General features: G+C 47.9%; 1 protein-coding gene across 1 annotated transcript in view; it reads left to right on the forward strand.

Annotated features, from left to right (window-relative positions):
- Positions 1-26,780, forward strand: part of LOC123770936 (ATP-binding cassette sub-family F member 3) — a 134,284-nt gene that overhangs the window by 42,498 nt on the left and 65,006 nt on the right. The window contains exons 2-6 of the mRNA XM_045763114.2: positions 13,581-13,686; positions 24,216-24,378; positions 24,572-24,697; positions 24,867-24,961; positions 26,098-26,202. Of these exons, the coding sequence (XP_045619070.1) occupies positions 13,581-13,686; positions 24,216-24,378; positions 24,572-24,697; positions 24,867-24,961; positions 26,098-26,202 (595 nt within the window). The remainder of the gene's footprint in view (positions 1-13,580; positions 13,687-24,215; positions 24,379-24,571; positions 24,698-24,866; positions 24,962-26,097; positions 26,203-26,780) is intronic.

A 26,780-nucleotide genomic window follows, 5' to 3' on the forward strand; every position in this document is an offset into this window, starting at 1 on the left:
CGCACAGGCGCATGTCATTTTGAAAAAAAAAAAAATTTTTTTTTTTTTTGCTAATCTGTTAAGTTCTGTTCACTGATCACGGGAAAAATAAAAAAAAAATTCTATTGTACTTACTTTTGTTGCAATAGAGCCGAGAAGCTCTGTGATGACGTCACAATCTGCATGTTCGCTCATGCAGTACACGCCCGGGAGGTGTTGCGCGCGGTCCTCAAACAGCCAGAGTTGCCACAAATATATTTTCGCGCTATTTATTTACAATGTCTAAGCGCATTTTATCTAATTTTTTTCACTAATTGTGTTTCAAATACTGTTTGAACATATTTTGTATCAATAATTGTTGCATATTTGAGTATACACAGGCGCACACAAATGTTTTCAATTACGGCAATATAATATGTCATTACAGTCTATTATTATGTATGTTCTGCTTATATTTGTATATATTTACACACACGCACACGCTATCTGCTTATATGTTTACATATTTACACACTCGCACACGCTATACACACTTTGAAGCACACTTAGAAGATTTCTAGACTGTGGTAGTCATTGAAGCAGTCGACAGCACATAATGGGATACCACACGTTTCACACCATGTTTGCACAAGCTTCCGTTCTTGTCTCTACGTGTCGTTGTTTTACACACCAAGCAATCACGTTGGGCTATTGCACGCTTCACACCAGGTGGCAAATACTTAAGTTTGTGTGCTAGGAAGCCTTCAGTGTGAGCGAGGCGTGGAGTACCAGCATGCTGCAACAGTGGGTTTATGATGGGCCGCTGAATACCTGGGACATCTTTTGCAAACTTTCCTAATAACTGTATTGCAGCATCAAATACAAAGTCACGGAAAGTGGGCTTACGTCCAGTTCTCACAAGGTACATGTTGAAACAGTTCAGCATGCTCATGTCCACAAGATGGAAGAACACTTTTTTCGTCCACCTACATGCCTTCCGCACACACTCTGCAGTGCCAATCATCATGTCTGATTTATCAATCAACCGCATGTTGATATTATAGTCTAAAACACAGTCTGGCTTATATAGTGGTGCGTTTGTTTTATGGCTCACTTTCCCACTGTTCACCATTGTTCCATCATGAATTGTTGTCAACAAGTTCACCTCTCTTTTGTCTTTCCACCGAACTGACAGAATGTTATCACATTTCCTTCTCTGACACTCACCAACTGCAATGTCGTTGTCAAACACAGGCATTTCCCTTCGTTGTGGCTTTACTGTACCAACCAATCCGGTTCTATTTTCTAGCAAGAACCGAGCTAGCAAGGGACTTGTATAGTAATTATCTGTGTATAAAATGTGTCCCTTGTTCATCCACGGAGCCATGATGGTCTTCACTACACTGCCCGAGAATCCATGTTCGTCGTTACCGGGAATGTCTACATCACTAGCCGAGTACAGAATCATGTGTAACACGTATCCTGTCTCACAATCACAAAGAACAAAAAATTTCAGGCCAAATCGGTTTCGTTTTGAGGGAATGTACTGTTTGAATGGAACACGTCCCTTGAAAAGTATGAGAGATTCATCAACCACCAGCTTCTGTGCTGGTACGTAAAAATCTCTGAATTTTCCAATAACATCGTTCATGTAGTGCCTCACTCGCCACAGTCTATCATCAGGTGTTCGGTCCTGAACACTTCCAAAATGTAGACACCTGAGGAGTATCTGAAACCTGTCTCGTGACATATATTTCCCGAATAAAGGTGTTGGTATTGTCTTGTCCTTGCTCCAATAGTCATTTATTGCATGTTTGTGACAGTGCTTCATCAACAAACAGAGTGCCAAAAACACATACATTTCCGCCACTGTGGTATTTTTCCAACGCTGCAGTCGTGAAAATTCTGTGATTTCCCTCTCAATCAGGTAAGCAGCATGCAGGTTCGTTTGGTGTACAATGTATTCCATGAGTGGTTCATCATAGAATGCTGCAAAATATTCCATCTCAGCCATGTCCTCACCTTGATTAGGGAAAAGGTTTGTAATCCCTACATCTTTATCGTCAAAGTGAGGAATATTAGGAATAAAATCGTCACCATCACTCCACTCAAGTATACCAGGCGTCCTGCGAGATGCAGAGGAAAGACGGCGAGGAAGCGATGCATACCGGCGACCAGGAGCTGAATACCGTCTGCGAGAAGCACGGCGGCTACGTGCACGTGAGGTGGGTGCACGTGAGGTGGGTGCACGTGAGGTGGATGCACGTGAACACGAGGGTCTTGGTCCCTCATGTGGTGCCATGCGGTGGCGCTTGGCCGGGCGAGATGCTGCTGACGCGACAATTTCTCGCCCACTTACACCACTGGTACCAGCCACAGGCTCAATAAAACTTTGATCTGAGTCACTAAACCCAGAAAAGGAGTCACCTCCCTCTGACTCGTCACCCTCAAACAGAAAATATCCACAGGAACTGTGAGGTCGTGGTAGAATTGGGGTAGAAACTGGGCGAGGAGGCATCGGTGAGCGTATAGGCCTCGCCATGGCATGGCGGTCATTCTCACTTTCATTGCTGCTGCTACTATCACCCGACAACTGTGTATAATCCTCATCGTTGTCTGAATCGTCAAACACACTTTCTTCACCTTCAGAGAATAATTCGTGGGCTATTTGCTCTGGGGTGAGGGACTGAGTGGTGCGTGCCCGTGAGGCGTTTGACCGTGCGCTCGCCATGGTGACTCTCGCTAAACTGAGGCCTCCCATGCCTTCGGATCGTGAGCGGGATTTTTTTTAAAAATGGCCGCATTTTACTAGAGCCCCTGGGCAGCGTATGGGACCCCCAGCTACACCGCGGGCCATTGAAATCGTGCGCGGTACCCATACACTTCATATGAAGTGAAGCGCAGTTGACTGGTAAAACGATTTACACTTCATATGAAGTGATGCGCACTTTAAGGGTTAAGCACTCATAATGTCCTTTTTCTTGCTAAGTATAGTGCATATCGTTGACGTGGCTTTGTTGTACTGCCTACAAAGTTCAACACGTGTACCATTTTCATGCTTCTGAATGATCTCTTGTTTTTCCTCTATTGTCATCCTCACATGCACTTAATTGCCTTGATCCTTACCACTGACTTTCTTGGGACCCATGGTGAGATATATAACAACAACTTTTATGGTCAAATGGTAAAAAATCCAATAAAACACTGAAAATCCTAGTGAAGAATTGATGTGTGATAGTCACTGGGCGCTAGGCACTGGTAAACTAAGCGGCGATCGCCGTGCCACCACGCGCTGGGTCGACCTGTAGGCGTATCAACACCGTCGCCTTCCGAGGCAACTCTCGCCTTCTGAGGTAAATTTTCCGAGCAAATCCTGCTCGTATTCCAAAAAACTCGTATACAGGGACACCCGTATTCCGAGGTACCACTGTACGTGTTACACACCACTGGTTGGCAAGCCAAGCCAAGTGCCTTCAACAAGTGAGGTGCAAGCAAGCGCCTTTAACAAGTGAGGCGTCACAGGTAAGCCAAGCGCCTTCAAGTGAGGCACAAGCAAGCGCCTTTAACAAGTGAGGCGTCACGGGCAACCCAAATGCCTTCAACCAGTGAGGCTTCAGCAGCTGGCAGTCAAAACTAACTTTGCTTAATGAACTGTACAGTAACTTTAAGTGTTAATTTTAGTGTTGTGTTAGTATAGGTTACATAAATTGTTAAGACTTCTTAACTTCAAGATGTGTGGCATCAATCAAGAAGACGAACACCAGCAAGGTAAGTTGAGGTTTCTAGTTGAATATTTAATAATTATATGTGGTAAGGCAATTCAAATTAAGTTGTTTGTAGTATAAAAATAGTTGGAAATGGTCACTTTTGGACTCAGAGGTGAAAAAGTAAAGTACCATTATCCGGAACACGTGAATATCTGGCTGGGGGTCCTTCTCATATAGTCCGGATAATCGAGTGGCGACAGTACTGTATTTATATAATAAAATGTGTGAACCATCACTGTACTCAAAATTATGGTGTGCATATTAGTGATTCAATTATGTTCATAAAACAATAAACAAATAGTTTTGCTGTTATTACACTTTATATACTGTCTCCACTCGATTATTGAGACTATACAGTATGGGAAGGACCCCCAGCAAGATATTCACGTGTTCCGGATAATGGTATTTTGTCACCTCTGAGTCCAAAAGTCAGCATTTCCAACTATTTTTATACTACAAGCAACATAATTTGAATTGCCTTGCCACATATAATTATTAAATATTCAACTAGAAGCCTCAACTTACCTTGTTGGTGTTCATCTTCTTGATTGATGCCACACATCTTGAAGTTAAGAATTCTTAACAATTTACGTAACCTATACTAACACAACACTAAAATTAACACTTAAAATTACTGTACAGTTCGTTAAGCAAAGTTAGTTTTGACTGCCAGCTGCTGAAGCCTCACTGGTTGAAGGCACTTGGGTTGCCTGTGAGGCCTCACTTGTTGAAGGCGCTTGGCTTGCCTGTGACGCCTCACTTGTTGAAGGCGCTTGGCTTGCCTGTGACGCCTCACTTGTTGAAGGCATTTGGCTTGCCTGTGACGCCTCACTTGTTGAAGGTGCTTGGCTTGCCTGTGACGCCTCACTTGTTGAAGGCATTTGGCTTGCCTGTGACGCCTCACTTGTTGAAGGTGCTTGGCTTGCCTGTGACGCCTCACTTGTTGAAGGTGCTTGGCTTGTCTGTGACGCCTCACTTGTTGAAGGTGCTTGGCTTGCCTGTGACGCCTCACTTGTTGAATGTGCTTGGCTTGCCTGTGACGCCTCACTTGTTGAAGGCGCTTGGCTTGCCTGTGACGCCTCACTGGTTGAGGTGTATAACACGTAACTTGTCTTTAGTTGTTAGGACCACCTTCTTCCTCTTAACACCTCCAGAACGATTGATTCTGCTACCAGACATAGTCTTGGCCAAAAATGTTCAAAGTTACTATGAAAATAAAAAAGTTATTTTAAAAAATATTTCACTAATGGCGAGGCACTGTGGTATAACACGAGGGACGGGAGCACATGGGTTGACTAGTGTTGAACGGGTCCACTTGGGGCAGCTATAGCACGTTACGTAGGCCACCAGGAGGAAAAAAACTCACAATATTTTTGAAGGAAACTTCAGCCTGTGCACATTGTTTTTATGAAACTTATATATTTGTTATTACATAATTACTAGTACAGTATTTCTTTTGTTTTTGGCTCTGATGAAATTGAAATTGAAATAAGTTTATTGAAGTAAAATACACACAAAGGGATGAGGTAGCTCAAGCTATTCTCACCCCGTTATGATGAATTGTTCTAAAATTAATGGTAATTCCTGTACCCAGGTGGTCCCTCCTGATGCAAACCCTCCCACCCTCCCAACACCACCCACCCACCCCACCCCCTCCTTCACCGTGCGCCTCGAGCCAGCCAGCCACAACCAGACGGGATTAATACGTTACGGCCCGCCCCATGGCTTTTATATCCAGACAATTCAATGATTATCCGGCTGACTGTCTGGATAGTGTAACATCGGCAGCAAGTTAACCGGTTCCGATTTTGTATCCGGCTAAACCAGCTTTTATCCGGCTCCCATGGCCATTTTGGCTGGATATTGAGATAACTTTATCCAGTCACGATTTTGGCTGTATAAGGGCATTTTCCGGATGTTCGAATCCCGGATAATCGAGTGGTTACAGTACATAGTATTCCCTGAGGTCATGAGCTAATCCCCTCGTGTAGCACGTCTCTCAGTTTCCTAGAAGTGTGTACGTCACTCAAGCAGGTCTAAACGCTCTGAAACAGCTTATCCCCTCCTTTTCTCTGCATGAAAAGTCTCCGTGGTGTAGTGGCAAGACACTTGCCTGGCGTTCCGCGAGCGCTTTGTCATGGGTTCGTATCCTGGCCGGGGAGGATTTACTGGGCGCAAATCCTTAAATGTTGCCTCTGTTTAACTCAACAGTAAAATGTGTACTTGGTTGTAAAAACGATTCTTTGCGGCGGGGGATCATTTTCCAGGGACCTGCCCGAAACGCTACTCGTACTAGTGGCTGTACAAGAATGTAACAACTCTTGTATATATCTAAAAAAAAAAAAAAATGAAACAAATAGATACTAGTGTTAATGTCACAGACTATCATACACACTAGTAGTGGAAGGGGGAGTAAAGAGCAAAGGAAAAGGGAACATGTTCCTGAAAATTGTATATACCAACATAGATGGAGTGAGGTCAAAAACTTTGGAGTTGCAAGATATAATCCAGCTTAGGGTCCCAGATATTGTTGCATTATCAGAAACGAAACTTGAAGGAAATATAATAAATGAAGTCATATTCCCAAGAGGCTACTCAGTTTGGAGACGTGACAGGAAAACTAGGAAGGGAGGAGGAGTGGCTGTACTGGTGAAAAAACACCTGAAGGTAAAAGAGTTAATATTTGAAAACCCTCGAGATATTGACATAATGGCATTGCAGGTCTGGAATCAGGATGATAACCTGATAATTGTAAATACCTACAGCCCACCAGCAAGCAACACGTGGACAAAGGAAGAACTGGATGACAAACGAGAGGGCCTCATAATGGTCATGAGAGATATTATTGTACAAGCAGATAAAGATAAATCACGACTGTTGATACTGGGGGACTTCAACTTTAGAGCAATAGACTGGGAGGCCTATGAAGCAAGAACGGAGGACTTTTGGACATGCAGATTTGTGAACCTCATTCTGGAGACATTCTTGTATCAACACATAAAGCAAGCCACAAGAATGAGGGAAGGAGATATACCGTCAGTACTGGATCTAGTATTCACCAGGAAAGAAGAAGAGATTTTTGACATCCAGTACCTTCCTCCCTTGGGAAAGAGTGATCACGTCCTGTTAGACATTAAATATGCTTTAAGATATCATCTAGAAGAAAATGGGGACATTGAAACAGTTGATAAACTCGATTTAAAGAGAGGCAACTATGGGGAACTTCGAAATTTTTTTAATGAGTGTAATTGGACAGAATTGTTGCTAGGCAGGGAAGTAAATGAAATGTATGCCAAATTTTTAAAACTATACGAGGAAGGCACACAAACATTCATACCAAAACAGAGATGCAGGACCAGAAAACAGGATTGGTTCGACAGAAATTGTGAGAGGGCAAGAGACCTAAAGACACAAAAATGGAATCAGTATAGGAAGAGGCCAAACCCCCAAACATACCAGCGATACAAAGATGCGAGAAACAATTATACAGCAGTAAGGAGAGAGGCAGAAAGAAATTTTGAAAAAGGGATAGCAGATAAATGTAAAACAGAACCGGGCCTATTCTACAAATTCATAAACAACAAATTGCAGGTAAAGGATAATATCCAGAGGTTGGAAATGGGAAACAGATTCACAGAAAATGAAAAGGAAATGTGTGAAACATTAAATGAAAAGTTCCAAAGTGTGTTTGTACAAAATGAAATCTTCAGAGAACCAGACACAATAAGAATTCCAGAGAACAACATAGAGCGGATAGAGGTGTCTAGAGATAAAGTGGAAAATATGCTAAAGGAGCTCGGGAGGAACAAAGCAGCTGGCCCAGATGGCGTTTCACCATGGGTTCTGAGAGAATGTGCATCTGAGCTCAGCATTCCACTTCACCTGATCTTTCAGGCATCCCTGTGTACAGGAATCGTAGCAGACGTGTGGAAACAGGCTAACATAGTTCCAATCTACAAAAGTGGCAGCAGGGAAGACCCCCTCAGTTATAGACCTGTATCATTGACAAGTGTAATAGTGAAAGTATTGGAAAAGCTAATCAAAACTAAATGGGTAGAACACCTGGAGAGAAATGATATAATATCAGACAGACAGTATGGTTTTCGATCAGGAAGATCCTGTGTATCGAATTTACTCAGTTTCTATGATCGGGCCACAGAGATATTACAGGAAAGAGATGGCTGGGTTGACTGCATCTATCTGGACCTAAAAAAGGCTTTTGACAGAGTTCCACATAAGAGGTTGTTCTGGAAACTGGAAAATATTGGAGGGGTGACAGGTAAGCTTCTATCATGGATGAAAAATTTTCTGACTGATAGAAAAATGAGGGCAGTAATCAGAGGCAATGTATCGGAATGGAGAAATGTCACAAGTGGAGTACCACAGGGTTCAGTTCCTGCACCAGTGATGTTTATTGTGTACATAAATGATCTACCAGTTGGTATACAGAATTATATGAACATGTTTGCTGATGATGCTAAGATAATAGGAAGGATAAGAAATTTAGATGATTGTCATGCCCTTCAAGAAGACCTGGACAAAATAAGTATATGGAGCACCACTTGGCAAATGGAATTTAATGTTAATAAATGTCATGTTATGGAATGTGGAATAGGAGAACATAGACCCCACACAACCTATATATTATGTGAGAAATCTTTAAAGAATTCTGATAAAGAAAGAGATCTAGGAGTGGTTCTAGATAGAAAACTATCACCTGAGGACCACATTAAGAATATTGTGCAAGGAGCCTATGCAATGCTTTCTAACTTCAGAATTGCATTTAAATACATGGATGGCGATATACTAAAGAAGTTGTTCATGACTTTTGTTAGGCCAAAGCTAGAATATGCAGCTGTTGTGTGGTGCCCATATCTTAAGAAGCACATCAACAAACTGGAAAAGGTGCAAAGACATGCTACTAAGTGGCTCCCAGAACTGAAGGGCAAGAGCTACGAGGAGAGGTTAGAAGCATTAAATATGCCAAAACTAGAAGACAGAAGAAAAAGAGGTGATATGATCACTACGTACAAAATAGTAACAGGAATTGATAAAATCGACAGGGAAGACTTCCTGAGACCTGGAACTTCAAGAACAAGAGGCCATAGATTTAAACTAGCTAAACACAGATGCCGAAGAAATATAAGAAAATTCACCTTCGCAAATAGAGTGGTAGACAGTTGGAACAAGTTAAGTGAGAAGGTGGTGGAGGCCAAGACCGTCAGTAGTTTCAAAGCGTTATATGACAAAGAGTGCTGGGAAGACGGGACACCACGAGCGTAGCTCTCATCCTGTAACTACACTTAGGTAATTACACTTAGGTAATTACACTGTAAATTTAATTCCATTCTCATTATTTCAATCATTGCATTTCTTTAACATCCAAGAATAATCCTCATACCCTTGTTCTGTATCAGCTCTATTTTTTTAATTCTGCCTTGGCCTGTGTAAGACAAAACGGGTGCTGCATAGTCTGCCAGGGACCGAACAGTGCTTATGTATAACATCCGCAAGATAGGTACCCCAACATCTTTACCAGAAAAAGCCAGTGCTTTTAGAGGATGCAGACGGGCTTTACATAAGGTGCTGATATGATTTTTTTCAGCATTTTTACTCTCACATGTGTATCCAACATACATGCCCAGATACTTGTACTTCTGAACACGGCTCAGTTCCACACCATTTAGAGTAAGTGTTATATTTCTTCATTTCCTATACTCATATTTGGTTTTGTCTGCATTTATAACTAAGCCTAACTCGTAACAGGTTGTACCAAGTATGTTACGAGCAGTTTGAATTTTGTTCCCAGAAGTGCCTTGTATAAGAATGTCATCAGCATATATGATCGTCGTGACCCCTGGAGGATACATCTCTGATGCTAATCTGTTCATTAATACCTTGAATAAGGTGGGACTTAAAACTTCCCCTGGGGGGGGGGGGTACCTAACTGAAACCTCCGTTCCTCAGACATGTATCCCTGGTAATACACCTGACCTTTTCTCCCTTGTAGATAATCCCTTATCCAATGTAGCAATCTCCCTGTTATTCCCAGATTGGCTAATTTCTACAAGATTACTTCCCCATTGGCTTTATCAAATGCTCCTTGTAGATCAACAAAAACTCTACAATTGTCATCCACATTAGACAAACACTTTAAGAGACAGTCCGCAGTACTTTTGCCTTTGATAAACCCAAAGAGATTATTGGATATGTTATCACCTACAAGGTAGAGTAGCCTATTTAACAAAATCCTTTCCATCATTTTACAAAAGCAAGATATTAAGGAGACAGGTCTGTAGCTTCTGTTTGACTTAGGTATAGGAATGATGACAGCCACCTTCCATTTTCTTGGTAACTTTCTCTCCCTATAACTCATATTAAACAAATCAAGTAAGGGACTAGGTTTCATACCGGCTAAATAATTAAGAATGTCATACGTTACTCCATCTTTCCCCGGAATAGTAGAGCTGCCACTTTTTATAGCATCCAGTAGCTCATTGTGAGTTATCTCAGTGCATGTTACAGATATTGTATTTAAAGCACAAAAGTTACTCCATTTCTAATATATGACTCAATGATGACTCTCGTGTCTGCAAGTAAGGACTCCATACCAGCAGCCCATTTATCTACTAACTCATTAGCAACCTTCCCTGGAGCTGAGTGAGCAATGAATTTGGGCTTACAACCCCTGATTTTATTTACAGCTCTCCATATGTCTTTAAGGTTCTTAGTATTACCAATGGACTGAGCAAAGTCTTGCCAGTATCTGTCCAGCGCCTCCTTCCTCACCTGACGGCATTCCCTAGCCACTTCCAACATTGTATTTTTCTCATCATCCTGGAATTAATCACTGTTAAACATCATGTTATTTTCTGCTGCCCAATCGAAAACTTTGTTGATATCTGCTTGTAGTTTTTCAATGTCTTCCGCAGAGGTAATTTTCATGCTGATTTTTGTGTCATCTGCAAAGGATGACACAAAGCTGTGACTTGTATTTTTGTCTGTATCTCATATGAGAATAAAGAAAGCAGTGGTGCAATGACTACCTTTGAGGTACAGAGCTTTTAACTGCGCTTGGGCTCGATTTTATTTGACTGACTGTTACTCTTTGTGTTCTGTTCGACAGGAAAATGTGTATCCAGCGTCCTACTTTACCAGTTATTCCCATTGACTTCATTTTGTGTGCTATCACTCCATGGTCACATTTGTCGAATGCCTTTGCAAACATCTGGATTTTGCTTTTTTTTCTAGAGCTGTGATTTTGTCATAGTGGTTGAGTAACTGTGACAGACAGGATCTTTCCGCTCTAAATCCATGTTGTCCTGGGTTGTGTAGTTCATTATTTTCCATAAAACTAGAAATTTGATTCCTAATTATTCTTTCAAAAACTTTTATTGTGTGAGATGTTAGTGCAACTGGTTTATAGTTTTTTGCTAAGGCTTTACTACCCCCCTTGTGCAGCGGAGCTATATCTGCTGATTTAAGTGTAGCCGGTATCTCCCCTGTATCCAGGCTCTTTCTCCATATTATGCTGAGTGCTCACACTACTGGTACAGTACTTTACATTTCTTAATGAATATTGAATTCCACGACTCCGGCTCAGTAGCTGAGTGCATGGGCATAATGTCAATTTCTCTTTCAAAGTCTTCCAAGTTCGTATTAATATCCGTTATATTATCTGCAGCTAGAATGTCATTCATAAAGAAGCTGTCTGGATCATCAACTTTCATGTTTATTGGTGTGCTAAACATAACCTCATACTGGCTTCTTAGAAATTTCACTAATTTCTTTGTTGTCCTCTGTGTATGTACCTTCAGTTGTAATTAAAGGTCCAATACTGGTGGAAGTTTTTGACTTTGATTTTGCATATGTGAAAAAAAAATTCAGATTTTTCTTTATCTTTTGTATAGCTTTCTGTTCCAATTCCATTTCCTCAGACTCGTATGATCGCTTCAACGTTTGTTCTATTTCTTTGATCTCCCTGTTCAGGTTTATTTTCCTTTCTTGTGATAGTCGTGTCTGCCTAAGCATTTCCATTATTTTTTTCCTTCTCCTGTACAGTCTCCTGCGTTCTCTTTCTAGAGTGGTCCTCTTTCTGACCCTTCTCACAGGCACGTGCTTCAAGCAGACCTTGTAAGCTTCAGCTGTCAGTTGAGCTATTCCCTGAGTGGGAGTTTTGTCGCTTAAGGCTGTCTCCCATTGAATGTTTGCAAGGTCTACATTTATTTTCTCCCAGTCGATCCTCTTGTTGAAATTGGATTGATTGAATACCCCTTCTCGCTTGCTGGGTCTCTTAGACCGCGATCTTAGACTCTTAGATTTCTTAGACCATTCCGCTGTAATAACAATAATAATACTGTAATAATACCAGTAATTTATTTGCAAGAGGGTACATTGGGTTGGTGAGATTACATAAGATTGGTATTTTTACATTCATGCAAAGTCACTAACATGTATAATGTTTCAGGCAGGTTCATAATCTAATATATCAGGTAAGATGAAAGAGTACATTGTAGCAAGGTTTTTATATCAACAAATAACTACAATATAAGATGACCTTTGCCCCACGAGTGCCTCGCAGGGCGATGCTCTCTCTCACTTAGTTTACAAGTCTATCCCGCATAGTGACGACCGAGGCCGCGCTTGAATTCTTTGTGAAGGATTTCATTGTTTGCCTGCTTTTTTGTTTTTAACTTAAAAGTTCTTATTATATATCATGCCATGGGTCCCAAGAAAGTCAGTGGTAAAGTTCAATCTAAGAAAATAATTGTGAGGATGATCATAGAGGAAAAACAAGAGAATATTCGTAAACATGAAAATGGTATGAGGGTTGTTGAACGAGCTAGGCAGTACAACAAATCCGTGTCAACAATATCCACAGTAATTGCTAAGAAAAAGGACATTATGAGTGCTAAAGTGGCAAAAGGCTTAACAACAATCATGAAACAAAGAACACAAACACTTGAGGATGTAGAAAAGTTATTATTAATTTGGATAAATGACAAGCAGTTAGCAGGTGATAGTGTTTCAGAGTCTATCATTTGTGAAAAAGCAAGGATGGTGCATGAAGATCTTAGTTCCCTACGTCCAATGTAGGGAAAAACAAGTGTTGCTAAATAGGTTTTTATTGAGAAAAACAAACAGTGAGCCACAAGCAGGTCCTAGTGGTATGCCTGCAAATGTAAAAGAGAGAGTGTATCCCCAGAAACGTCATTACAGCCTGATGTTACAATGGAAGGGAACTCCCCTTCCAAACACTAACACCTCTCATCCCCCTCTCCTCCTCACCGACTTCCATACGCCAACAAGAGTCCTCAATAAATGTAAGGACTTTTACATTTACCTTTTACAATGTAAGAACCTGTATATTAAAAAAATATGAGTAGTATTCTGTATAAAATGTATTTTTAAGTTAATATTTTTGAGTGTGTGCGTAACGAATTAATTCAATAGACATTATTTGTTATGGGAAAAATCGTTTCAGTTTACGATTTTTTAGTGTACGACGCGTCTCTTGTAACAGATTAAAATTGTAAACGAAGGTACCACCTCCTTATATTACTTTTGAACAGGGTATGGGTTGGACAGTTTGTTAATTCATCAGAGAGTGAGTTCCAAAGACTGGGTCCTTTTATTTGCATGGCGTGTTTGCACATATTTAGTCTGACTGGGAATATCAAAGAGATATTTATTTCTGGTGTGGTGCTCATGGGTTCTGTTGCTCATGCTCATGGGTTCTGTTGCTCATGCTCATGGGTTCTGTTGTTCATGCTCATGGGTTTATTTATATTACATAGAAAATATTGTTAATAACACCTATTAATATTAGTGTATAATGCATTATTTTAATTGCAGGTGTTCTTACAAGTACAGAGGATTTTGAAACTGGTGATGATGTTTATGAAGCAATTGGCAGTCTCTTAGCAGATGCTGTCGGTGTCGACAAGGAAGCCGAAATAAGGTACAGTATTCAAATTTTGTTTATTATTGGGGTGTGTGTTGTCATAACAAAGCAGAATTTAACACAACACAGTCTATCATTTCTTAAGTTAATCTTGCCAGTTATCATGTATTTGACCCCATAAATAACACAATAATACATTTGCTGGGCCATCCAGCTGGAGGATGTGCCCCGAGGTGGAGACCAGTCTCTGGGGGGGCAGGTAGTGTGTGTGCCCCGGGGGGGGGGGGGGGCTGGCAGAGTGTGCCCTGGGGGGCAGGTAGAGAGTGTGCCCTGGGGGGGCAGGCAGAGTGTGCCCTGGGGGGGCAGGCAGAGAGTGTGCCCTGGGGGGGGGGGTGGCAGGCAGAGAGTGTGCCCTGGGGGGGTGGCAGGCAGAGTGTGCCCTGGGAGGCAGGCAAAGTGTGCCCTGGGGGGCAGGCAGTGTGTGCCCTGGGGGGACAGGCAGAGAGTGTGCCCTGGGGGGCAGGCAGAGTGTGCCCTGGGGGGACAGGCAGAGAGTGTGCCCTTGGGGGGCAGGCAGAGTGTGCCCTGGGGGGGCAGGCAGAGGGTGCCCTGGGGGGCCAGGCAGAGAGTGTGCCTTGGGGGCCAGGCAGAGTGTGCCCTGGGGGGGCAGGCAGAGGGTGCCCTGGGGGGCCAGGCAGAGAGTGTGCCTTGGGGGGCAGGCAAAGTGTGCCCTGGAGGGCAGGCAAAATGTGCCCTGGGGGGCAGGCAGAGTGTGCCCTGGGGGCCAGGCAGAGTGTGTGCCCCGGGGGGGCAGGCAGAGTGTGTGCCCCGGGGGGGCAGGCAGAGTGTGCGCCCTGGGGGGCAGGCAGAGTGTGTGCCCTGGGGGGCAGGCAGAGAGTGTGCCCTGGGGGGCAGGCAGAGAGTGTGCCCTGGGGGGCAGGCAGAGAGTATGCCCTGGGGGGCAGGAAGAATGTGTCCTGAGGGGCAGTCAGTGTGCCCTGGGGGGCAGGCAGAGTGTGCCTTGGGGGGCCAGGCAGAGAGTGTGCCCTGGGGGGCAGGCAGAGTGTGCCCTGGGGGGCAGGTAGAGAGTGTGCCCTGGGGGGCAGGTAGAGAGTGTGCCCTGGGGGGCAGGTAGAGAGTGTGCCCTGGGGGGCAGGTAGAGAGTGCCCTGGGGGCAGGTAGAGTGTGCCCTGGGGGGCCAGGCAGAGTGTGTGCCCTGGGGGGCCAGGCAGAGTGTGTGCCCTGGGGGGCCAGGCAGAGTGTGCCCTGGGGGGCAGGCAGGGTGTGTGTGCCCTGGGGGGCAGGCAGTGTGTGTGCCCTGGGGGGCCAGGCAGAGTGTATGCCCTAGGGGGCAGGCAGTGTGTGTGCCCTGGGGGCCAGGCAGAGAGTGTGCCCTGGGGGGCCAGGCAGAGAGTGTGCCCTGGGGGGCAGGCAGTGTGTTTGCCCTAGGGGGCCAGGCAGAGTGTGTGCCCTGGGGGCAGGCAGAGTGTGCCCTGAAGGGGCGGGGGGGGCTGGCAGGCAGTGTGTGCCCTGGGGGGGCAGGCAGAGTGTGCCCTGGGGGGACAGGCAGAGTGTGTGCCCTGGGGGGGGCAGGCAGAGAGTGCCCTGTGGGGGCAGGCAGAGAGTGCCCTGTGGGGGCAGGCAAAGTGTGCCCTGGGGGGGCCAGGCAGAGTGTGCCCTGGTGGGCCAGGCAGAGAGTGTGCCCTGGGGGGCAGGCAGTGTGCCCTGGGGAGCCAGGCAGAGAGTGTACCCTGAGGGGCAGGAAGAGTGTGCCCTGGGGGGCAAGCAGAGAGTGTGCCCAGGGGGCAGGCAGAGTGTGCCCTGGGGGGCCAGGCAGAGAGTGTGCCCTGGGGGGCCAGGCAGAGAGTGTGCCCTGGGGGGCCAGGCAGAGAGTGTGCCCTGGGGGGCAGGCAGAGTGTGCCCCAGGGGGCCAGGCAGAGTGTGCCCTGGGGGGCTGGTAGAGAGAGTGCCCTGGGGGCAGGCAGAGAGAGTGCCCTGGGGGGCAGGCAGAGAGTGCCCTGGGGGGCAGGCAGTGTGCCCTGGGGGGCAGGCAGAGTGTGCCCTGGGGCAGGCAGTGTGTGCCCGGGGGCAGGCAGTGTGGGCCCGGGGGGGCGGGCAGTGTATGCTTTGGGGGCAGGCTGAGTGTGTGCCCTGGGGGGCATGCAGAGAGTGTGCCCTGGGGGGCAGGCAGTGTGCCCTTGGGGGCAGGCAGTGTGTCCTGGGGGGCATGCAGAGAGTGTGCCCTGGGGGGCTGGCTGAGTGTGTGCCCTGGGAGGGGCAGGCTGAGTGTGTGCCCTGGAAGGGGCAGGCAGAGAGTGTGCCCTGGGGGGCAGGCAGAGAGTGTGCCTTGGGGGGCAGGCAGATAGTGTGCCCTGGGGGGCAGGCAGAGAGTGTGCCCTGGGGGGCAGGCAGGTGTGCCTTGGGGGGCAGGCAGAGTGCCCGGGGGGCAGGCAGTGTGTGCCCTGGGGGGCAGGCAGTGTGTGCCCTGGGGTGCTGGCAGTGTGTGCCCTGGGGTGCAGGCAGTGTGTGCCCTGGGGGGCAGGCAGAGTGTGCCCTGGGTGGCAGGCAGAGTGTGCCCGGGGGGGCAGGCATTGTGTGCCCTGGGGGCAGGCAGTGTGCCCTGGGGGGCAGGCTGAGAGTGTGCCCTGGGGGGGCAGGCAGTGTGTGTCCTGGGGGGCATGCAGTGTGTGCCCTGGGGGGCAGGCAGTGTGTCCTGGGGGCAGGCAGTGTGTCCTGGGGGGGCATGCATAATGTGCCCTTGGGGGGCAGGCATAGAGTGTGTCCTGGGGGCATGCAGAGAGTGTGCCCTGGGGGGCAGGCAGAGTGTGTCCTGGGGGGCATGCAGAGTGTGTCCTGGTTGGGCATGCAGAGTGTGCCCTGGGGGTCAGGCAAAGTGTGTGCCCTGGGGGGCAGGCAGAGTGTGCCCTGGGGGGCAGGCAGAGAGTGTGCCCTGGGGGGCAGGAAGAATATGTCCTGAGGGGCAGGCAATGTGCCCTGGGGGGCAGGCAGAGTGTGCCCTGGGGGGCCAGGCAGAGAGTGTGCCCTGGGGGGCAGGCAGTGTGTGCCCTGGGGGGCAGGCAGAGAGTGCGCCCTGGGGGGCAGGCAGAGAGTGTGCCCTGGGGGGCAGGTAGAGAGTGTGCCCTGTGGGGCAGGTAGAGTGTGCCCTGGGGGCAGGTAGAGTGTGCCCTGGGGAGCCAGGCAGAGTGTGTGCCCTGGGGGGCCAGGCAGTGTGTGTGCCCTGGGGGGCAGGCAGTGTGTGTGCCCTGGGGGGCCAGGCAGAGTGTATGCCCTGGGAGGCAGGCAGTGTGTGTGCCCTGGGGGCCAGGCAGAGAGTGTGCCCTGGGGGCCAGGCAGAGAGAGTGCCCTTGGGGGCCAGGCAGAGAGAGTGCCCTTGGGGGCCAGGCAGAGTGTGTGCCCTGGGGGCAGGCAGAGAGGGTGCCCTGGAGGGGCGGGGGGGGGCTGGCAGGCAGAGTGTGTGCCCTGGGGGGGCAGGCAGAGTGTGTGTGCCCTGGGGGGCAGGCAGAGTGTATGCCCTGGGGGGGCAGGCAGAGTGCCCTGTGGGGGCAGGCAAAGTGTGCCCTGGGGGCCAGGCAGAGTGTGCCCTGGGGGGCCAGGCAGAGTGTGCCCTGGGGGGCCAGGCAAAGAGTGTGCCCTGAGGGGCAGGAAGAGTGTGCCCTGGGGGGCAAGCAGAGTGTGCCCGGGGGGGGCAGGCAGAGTGTGCCCAGGGGGGCAGGCAGAGTGTGCCCTGGGGGCCAGGCAGAGAGTGTGCCCTGGGGGGCAGGCAGTGTGCCCCAGGGGACCAGGCAGTGTGCCCTGGGGGGCTGGTAGAGAGTGTGCCCTGGGGGCAGGCAGAGAGTGCCCTGGGGGGCAGGCAGAGAGTGCCCTGGGGGGCAGGCAGTGTGCCTGGGGGGGGCAGGCAGAGTGTGCCCTGGGGGCAGGCAGAGTGTGCCCTGGGGGCAGGCAGTGTGTGCCCTGGGGGCAGGCAGTGTGGGCCCGGGGGGGCAGGCAGTGTATGCCTTGGGGGCAGGCAGAGTGTGCCCTGGGGGCAGGCAGTGTGCCCTGGGGGCAGGCAGAGTTTGTTCTGGGGGGCAGGCAGAGTGTGTCCTGGGGGGGCAGGCAGTGTGCCCTGGGGGGCCGGCTGAGTGTGTGCCCTGGGAGGGGCAGGCTGAGTGTGTGCCCTGGGAGGGGCAGGCTGAGTGTGTGCCCTGGGAGGGGCAGGCTGAGTGTGTGCCCTGGGAGGGGCAGGCTGAGTGTGTGCCCTGGGAGGGGCAGGCTGAGTGTGTGCCCTGGGAGGGGCAGGCTGAGTGTGTGCCCTGGGAGGGGCAGGCTGAGTGTGTGCCCTGGGAGGGGCAGGCTGAGTGTGTGCCCTGGGGGGCAGGCTGAGTGTGTGCCCTGGGGGGGCAGGCTGAGTGTGTGCCCTGGGGGGGCAGGCTGAGTGTGTGCCCTGGGGAGGCAGGCTGAGTGTGTGCCCTGGGGGGGCAGGCAGTGTGTGTCAGGGGGGGCATGCAGAGTGTGCCCTGGGGGGCAGGCAGACTGTGCCCTTGGGGGCAGGCTGAGTGTGCCCTGGGGGGCATGCAGAGAGTGTGCCCTGGGGGGCCGGCTGAGTGTGTGCCCTGGGAGGGGCAGGCTGAGTGTGTGCCCTGGGAGGGGCAGGCAGAGAGTGTGCCCTGGGGGGCAGGCAGAGAGTGTGCCCTGTGGGGCAGGCAGAGTGTGCCTTGGGGGGCAGGCAGATAGTGTGCCTTGGGGGGCAGGCAGATAGTGTGCCCTGGGGGGCAGGCAGAGAGTGTGCCCTGGGGGGCAGGCAGTGTGTTCCTTGGGGGGCAGGCAGAGATTGCGCCCTGGGGGGCAGGCAGAGAGTGCCCGGGGGGCAGGCAGTGTGTGCCCTGGGGGGCAGGCAGTGTGTGCCCTGGGGTGCAGGCAGTGTGTGCCCTGGGGTGCAGGTAGTGTGTGCCCTGGGGTGCAGGCAGTGTGTGCCCTGGGGTGCAGGCAGTGTGTGCCCTGGGGTGCAGGCAGTGTGTGCCCTGGGGGGCAGGCAGAGTGTGCCCGGGGGGGGGGCAGGCAGTGTGTGCCCTGGGGGGCAGGCAGAGAGTGCCCTGGGGGGTAGGCAGAGTGTGCCCTGGGGGGCAGGCTGAGTGTGCCCTGGGGGGGCAGGCAGTGTGTGTCCTGGGGGGGGCATGCAGAGAGTGTGCCCTGGGGGGTAGGTAGTGTGTCCTGGGGGGCAGGCAGTGTGTCCTGGGGGGGGGGGCATGCATAATGTGCCCTTGGGGGGCAGGCATAGAGTGTGTCCTGGGGGGCATGCAGAGAGTGTGCCCTGGGGGGCAGGCAGAGTGTGTCCTGGGGGGCATGCAGAGTGTGTCCTGGTTGGGCATGCAGAGTGTGCCCTGGGGGTCAGGCAGTGTGTGCCCTGGGGGGCAGGCAGAGTGTGTCCTGGGGGGCAGGCAGAGTGTGTCCTGGGGGGTAGGCAGAGAGTGTGTCCTGGGGGGCATGCACAGAATGTGTCCTGGGGGGCAGGCAGAGTGTGCCCTGGGGGGCAGGCAGAGAGTTTTTCCTGGGGGCAGGCAGTGTGCACCCTGGGGGGCAGGTAGAGAGTGTGCCCTGGAGGGCAGGCAGAGGTGTGTCCTGGGGGGCAGGCAGAGTGTGTGCCCTGGGGGGTAGGCAGAGTGTGCCCTGGGGGGCATGCAGTGTGTGTGTCCTGGGGGGGCATGCAGAGAGTGTGCCCTGGGGGGCATGCAGAGTGTGTGTCCTGGGGGGCATGCAGAGAGTGTGCCCTGGGGGGCAGGCAGAGTGTGCCCTGGGGGCAGGCAGAGAGTGTGTCCTGGGGGGCAGGCAAAGTGTGTGCCCTGGGGGGCAGGCAAAGTGTGTGCCCTGGGGGGCAGGCAAAGTGTGTGCCCTGGGGGGCAGGCAGAGTGTGTGCCCTGGGGGGCATGCAGAGTGTGCCCTGGGGGGCATGCAGAGTGTCCTGGGAGGCAGGCAAAGTGTGTGCCCTGGGGGGCAGGCAGAGAGTGTGCCCTGGGGGGCAGGCAGAGTGTGTGCTCTGGGGGCAGGCACAGAGTGTGCCCTGGGTGGCATGCACAGAGTGTACCCTGGGGGGCATGCAGAGTGTGCCCTGTGGGCAGGCAGAGAGTTTGCCATGGGGGGCAGGCAGTGTGTGCCCTGGGGGAAGGTAGAGTGTGTGCCCTGGGGAGCAGGCAGAGTGTGTTCCCTGGGGGGCAGGCAGAGTGTGTGCCCTGGGGGAAGGTAGTGTGCCCTGGGGGAAGGCAGTGTGTGCCCTGGGTGGCAGGCAGTGTATGCCCTGGGTGGCAGGCAGTGTGTGCCCTGGGGGAAGGCAGTGTGTGCCCCTGGGGAAAGGCAGTGTGTGCCCTGGGGGCAGGCAGAGTGTGTGCCCTGGGGGAAGGCAGAGTGTGTGCCCCTGGGGGAAGGCAGTGTGTGCCCTGGGTGGCAGGCAGAGTGTGTCCTGGAGGGCAGGCAGAGAGTAGTGTGCCCTGGGGGGCAGGCAGAGAGTGGCGTGTGCCCTATGAATGGCAGGGAGGGGGATATAATGAGCAGATATGCTTCATTTCTGCTGTCATACAAGCACCAAATTTGTGTTCGCACTCTGGGATTTTATAGCTGTATAATGTGTAGGTGTGAGTTAGTTCTGGAGCCCACGACTACAAGCATCCAAGCAAGTTAAGTGAGTTGCCATATTTTCCTGCGGATAGAATTTTTGCTCCATTTAAGAATGTATGAACATAATAATGAAGGTAACTGCAGAAAGCCTATTGCCCCATACGAAGCAGCTCCTATTGATAACCATCCAATCTCATTCATATATATGTCAATTCCTACGCTTGAAACAATCAAGGGATCCTACTTCTGTTATGTTACGCGGTAATTGGTTTCACAAAATTATGACCTCTGTTATCAAACCAGTACAGTATTTACCCAGTTCTTTTCTAAATCTAAACTTATCCAATTGAACAAATTGGATAAGTTTAGAGTTCAATCTTATCCACTTTATACCTATTGTTTCGTGTTCTGTTTTGTGTTGATACTCTTAATGCCCTATTAATATCCCATTGTTACGCCCATGTACCCAATCAAATATATATTGTATGTACATGCACAAAATTGTATGTTTTCCCCCCTATAAAACCCCTTTAAATCACTTTCGGTAATTGTATGGTGAAACACACTAGTTTTCCACAAAACATCCTTTCAATTGAGGTGCACATTGTATGCCGGACATATATGGTAACTGACTGTACTAGAGAAACATTCTGTGTCCACTTACATGAGAAAAATAGAGGGAAAACAAAGAACCTATACGGCAGATATATACACGATAAAACACCTAAATTATTGAGACCATCTCAAAGTTCTCAAAATGTACTCTTTGGAAAGGAGATGAGAGCTGTATCAAGTAATACATACATGGAAAGTACTGGAGGGCCAGGTCCAAATTTGCACAGTAGAATAACAACATACTGCAGCAAAATATACAGAAGAAAATGCAGAATAGAACCAGTGAAGAGCAGGGGTGCCATAGGCACCATCAGAGAACACTGTCTAAACATCAGAGGTTTACAGCTGTTCAATACCCTCCCAGCAAGCATTAGAGTGGAGTGTGCTCCACTCTAATGCTTGCTGGGAGGGATCTGCCATGCCACCAGCCCGACCACTTTGCCACCCACGTGTTCTGCTGCCTGCACTCTCAAATGCCTTTCTGTCCACCCACTATGCCCACCCTGTCAACCATCTTGCTCTACTGTCTATCCGCACACCCTGACACCTGCCCAATCGCCACTGCCCAGCCATTCACCTACTTTGCCACCCGCAATACTACTTGTCAGTCTGCCACCTATCCTCCCACTGCTGTCCACCCACTCTCTGCCTGCCACCCACTCACCCTCCATGAGTTCTTCCCATGCATGATTCTACAGTGCTGCTGCTGTTACTGAAAGATTTTTTTTTACTATCTTTGGCTTTAACCCTTAAATGGTGCATGGCTATATACCATTTGACACTCACAGGCGCATATAAAAAAAAAAAAAATTTTTTCTTCCTAACCTGTTAATTTGTGTTCACTGATCATGGGAAAAATAATAAAAAAATCGTAAGTGGCATATATTGCCCACTATAGGGCGGGAAAGTCTGGCAAAAAACAGGCGCTGACTCAGCGTGCGTCCCAGGCGGTCTGTTGTTTGCCAGCTGTCAGGCCGGAGTTGCCACAAAGAGATAATTACCTAATTATTTCAATGTCTCTGATTGATTTTTCGTAGTATTTTTGCTATACATGTAATATTATTTATTAGTGTGTAGTGTGATATATTTATATAATAAAATGAGTGAATCATCGCTGTACTCAAAAATATGGTGTGCATATTGTTGATTCAATTATGTTCATCAAACAGTGAACAAATACTTTGTCGGTTATTACACTATATACACAGGTTATACATAAGTATCTGCATGTTTTGTTCACCATAACGAACCACTAAGTTGCTATTATGAGTCAAAAAGTAACGAGGAGTGACCGCCACACACCCACTCCCTCAACACCTCACTCGCCCACATTCTCCTCCCACCATACTGTTTTTGCTTTTATTCACTATATACAGATGTTATATATAAGGACTGTATCTACATTCCTGCTCACCATAACGAACCACTAAGTTGGTATGTTGAGTGGCAGTGGCAATGGCAGCCAGTGGCAGCCCGCCACTGGCTGCCACTCTCTCCCTCCCTCACCTCACCTGAGTTGCCACCATTCTCCTCCCACCATACTGTTTTTGCTTTTATATACAGACGTTATATATAAGTATTTACATGTTTTGTTCACCATAACTGTACATCTAAGCTTGTATGGTGAGTAAAGGCACAAAGACGTAGCTACTCACACAGTCAGCTGGTGGCGGCTGCCTTCAAGGCCAGACACACTAATATTTCTCCTCCAACAATACTGTTTGTGGTGTTATTATACTATATACACACATTATATATAAGTATCTACCTGTTTTATTCACCATACTTGTACAAGTAAACTGGTTTGGTGCCCAAAGTCCATAGTGGTCACCAGTAAACATGATAAGTCGTGCAGACGACGCCACCTCCCTCACCAAAATGGCGGCTCCTAACCTTCTCCTATTGCTGTTTATACCCTCTATACACACGTTATATATAAGTATCTACATTTGTGTTTACCATAGCAAACCACTAAGCTGGTATGGTGAGTGCAGTCAATAAAAGGTGGCCACACACAGTCAGAAGACAATGCCACTACCCTCCCCTCCCATAGCATTACTCCTCCCTCCATGGAGCACAGCGCTAAATATCACCACAATCCTGCTATTATCAGAACCCTGGTCAGTTTTATCACAGTCAGGGGTCTTCTGTAATAATAATATCACTACAAAATAGCATGAACAAGTATATTATGGCATTTTTAGGCGATGCTGTGGTCACAAGCTGAACAGCAGTGCTGTGAGCTCATGCTGCGTGCGTCAGGCTTGGTAGCTCACTCAATACTGGGGCCCTTAACACCCGGGAATTTGGCCCACAATTTAAAAAAAAAATGGTGTCTGTTTACAAGAGCCCTGATGAAGGTGTGGTGAACCCCGTGTATCCGCGGGCCGTTTAAATCTTGCGTAGTACTCCAAAGCATCATATGATGCAATGCGCAATTTACTGCAAGTCGGTCAAAGCATCATATGATGCAATGCGCAATTTAAGGGTTAATATAAAATTGGATAAATTTTGACGTCCTTGGGGATCATAATCACAACGACATCTAATGATGGATGCCAAGTGAGGAACTCTGCCAGATTTATAAATGCAAACTCCTAGAATCTTGTTCAGAATACTGTGTACAGTACCTTGAGAAAGGATATATTGTAGGTTACATCCAAAATTTTTTTTTTATACATTTATACATGTATTGGGTCTTTCCTTCACCTTCATTCAAGCACTACGACATTGTAGTAAGTTTCTCCATTAGTTATAATGATATGTATGGGGACCTATTACTACACTACCATTAAATATATAATGACATTCAGTATATGGGGACCTATTACTGCACCCAGGTTTACTTATGATCATTTGTTCATTATTGAGGAATAATAATACTGTACAGTAGTGATAGGGATGTGATAGTTATAAATTTAATCTGGCATAGGTAATGTGGAAAGTTTAAACCAAACATTTACTCCTCCTGGTGTAACTTTCTAACATTAGATGCTGTCAAGATATTTAGGGAATGTTATACTTGAGCTCACCTCAAAGAAGGAAGAAAGGAAAGAAAACCGCCATGATGTAGCCAGACATTATATTATATCACGTATTGATTCTTAATACAGAGAATGGGACTGGTCGGTAGGGCGACAGCCTCACTTCTTGCAGAGCCAAAGTTTGATTCTTGAGGCTCCAAGTGATTAAAGTCCACAACCCCAGATCATATCCTGTCCTCGTATCTGTTCCGTGTGCCATATAGTCATACTGACTTAGTGCTTTTTCCTCAATCTATATCAAAACTATATACAAATAATAATGTGTTTTCTTTGATTACTTTCCTTTTACATTTATTCATGATTTATAATTGTGTGCAGGAAGCTATGTGATGAGATGATGAAAAAGCTCACAACTCCCAATGGAACAATTGAACGTAAAATTCTTGATGCACCAGTGCAGCTGGCAGAGATGGCCGCCAATATGGAGCTGGAGGAGCAAGCTATCAAATCTGTCTGGTCTAGGGAGAGGGATGATGGACTAGTAAGGCCTCCATTGATTGTATTCTGAATTAAAATGTAAAATAATACTTGCAAATGCTATAATGTTTTGTTTTGTTCCTCTCCCTTATTAGTCTATATACAGTGTGTACAGGTGTCACGCACCTTTCTATCATGAACCGTAATACCCATATGTTCTCTATGATAAACATCTTGATGTACTGTATATTCCTCAGAAAGTAGACCAAAGAAAGCTTGATAAAGCAGAAGCAAAGCTAAAGGAAAAAAAGGAGAAAAGAATAAATACAGATAAGAAAGACACTCAACCAGGGATTATATTGGACATGGCCACCGCTTCCCAGGTTAGTAACCAACTTTCGTTATGGGCGCAGGTCAGTTGAAACGATACTGATATGCACATTTGCCATTTATTTTGTGTTCCCCCAAAGAGAATGCTGTGTCACAGTTTCCCCCGAGTCGAGCACGTCATTCATGCCAAGTGTAATAACGTCCTTTAATGTCTTTTCTCAGGTTGTGAGCAAGAAGGATCGAGCGTTAGATGCTAAGGGCGGATGCAACACAAAAGATATCAGAATAGAAAGCTTTGATGTAGCATTTGGTGATAAGTATGTATCTTAAAATGGCATATATTGGGGAAAGTGTGAGGGGGAAGGGAGGATATTGAAATATGGATAATATTCTTCAAGGCTCAGAAATACTGTTCAGTGTGAGCTCTTTGTAATGGAATATATATTATTGACCTGTTGTACTTCACCATGGATTCCCCTCCTCCAAGTTTGTCTTCCCTCTTGTGCTTGGTATACAAATCAAATCAAATTAAATATTTATTCAGGCAAAGTACATTCATACAAGATGAGATACAAAACATTGATGGATTTATAGATAGAGCTAGTACATACAATGCCTAAAGCCACTATTACGCAAAGTGTTTCGGGCAGTTAATATGACATACAGATGTATGACTAGTACACCATACAGGTGTATGGGCAGTACACTGTACAGGTGTATGGGCAGTACACCATACAGCTGTGAGAGCAGTACACTGTACAGCTGTGAGAGCAGTACACTGTACAGCTGTGAGAGCAGTACACTGTACAGCTGTGAGAGCAGTACACCATACAGTTGTGAGAGCAGTACACTGTACAGCTGTGAGAGCAGTACACCATACAGCTGTGAGAGCAGTACACCATACAGCTGTGAGAGCAGTACACTGTACAGCTGTGAGAGCAGTACACCATACAGTTGTGAGAGCAGTACACTGTACAGCTGTGAGAGCAGTACACCATACAGCTGTGAGAGCAGTACACCATACAGCTGTGAGAGCAGTACACTGTACAGCTGTGAGAGCAGTACACCATACAGTTGTGAGAGCAGTACACTGTACAGCTGTGAGAGCAGTACACTGTACAGCTGTGAGAGCAGTACACTGTACAGCTGTGAGAGCAGTACACCATACAGCTGTGAGAGCAGTACACTGTACAGCTGTGAGAGCAGTACACTGTACAGCTGTGAGAGCAGTACACTGTACAGCTGTGAGAGCAGTACACAATACAACTGTGAGAGCAGTACACAATACAGCTGTGAGAGCAGTACACAATACAACTGTGAGAGCAGTATGCCATATAGTCATATTGTACTGGCACAGCGCTGTTAAAGTTATACATCATGAAGCTACGGGCAAATCTCTGGGGCTGACTTGATCTTCTCAACACTGACATGTTTACATTTGTCTGTCTTGCAGGGTTCTGATTCAGAATGCAACAATTTCTCTGGCTTTTGGGCGAAGATATGCTCTGGTCGGAAGAAATGGACTTGGAAAAACTACTTTATTACGGATGATAGCAAGGTTAGTGTTTTGTTGAGAGTGTAATTACTTTCATGTTTGCTATTATAATCAGTACTGTTATGCATATCTCTCATTTGTGATACCTATAGGCTGTTTTCTGTGGGTAGCCCCGTTGGCTCTCTTTAGCTATCTGAACTGATATGTGCTATATTAGCTTGGGGTCATCAGTCACAGGAGTCGTTATGCCTACCGGGGATCACGAGTCAGAACTTGATCCCCTCAGAGAGGCTCAGGGAGCAATGGCCTATGAGCACTTTACATTTAAAGTCTGTCATAATTGCCATCGACCGGGGAAGGACCCAGAAAAGTAGGCGAATCAAAACAGACCACTGTCTGGTTAACTTTTGCAATCTATATCCATAATGATCAAAATAGCTCTCCCTAGAAAGAAACCCAAGAAGCAACACTTCATGTAACTTGTACTCCAGCTCATTAGCGTACGGGAGGGGGGGGGGGGGACCAGCAGCCCACCACTCCAGTTCTTGAACTGATGCGCTGGTGGTCAGATCAGTTGTCTCTGGCCTTAAGTTCCTGTTCTGGATTTTTGCCCTGTGTGGCTATTCCAGCTGTGTGACCAG

This window comes from Procambarus clarkii, chromosome 14, assembly GCF_040958095.1.
Source record: "Procambarus clarkii isolate CNS0578487 chromosome 14, FALCON_Pclarkii_2.0, whole genome shotgun sequence".
Classification (NCBI taxonomy): Eukaryota; Metazoa; Arthropoda; class Malacostraca; order Decapoda; family Cambaridae; genus Procambarus; species Procambarus clarkii.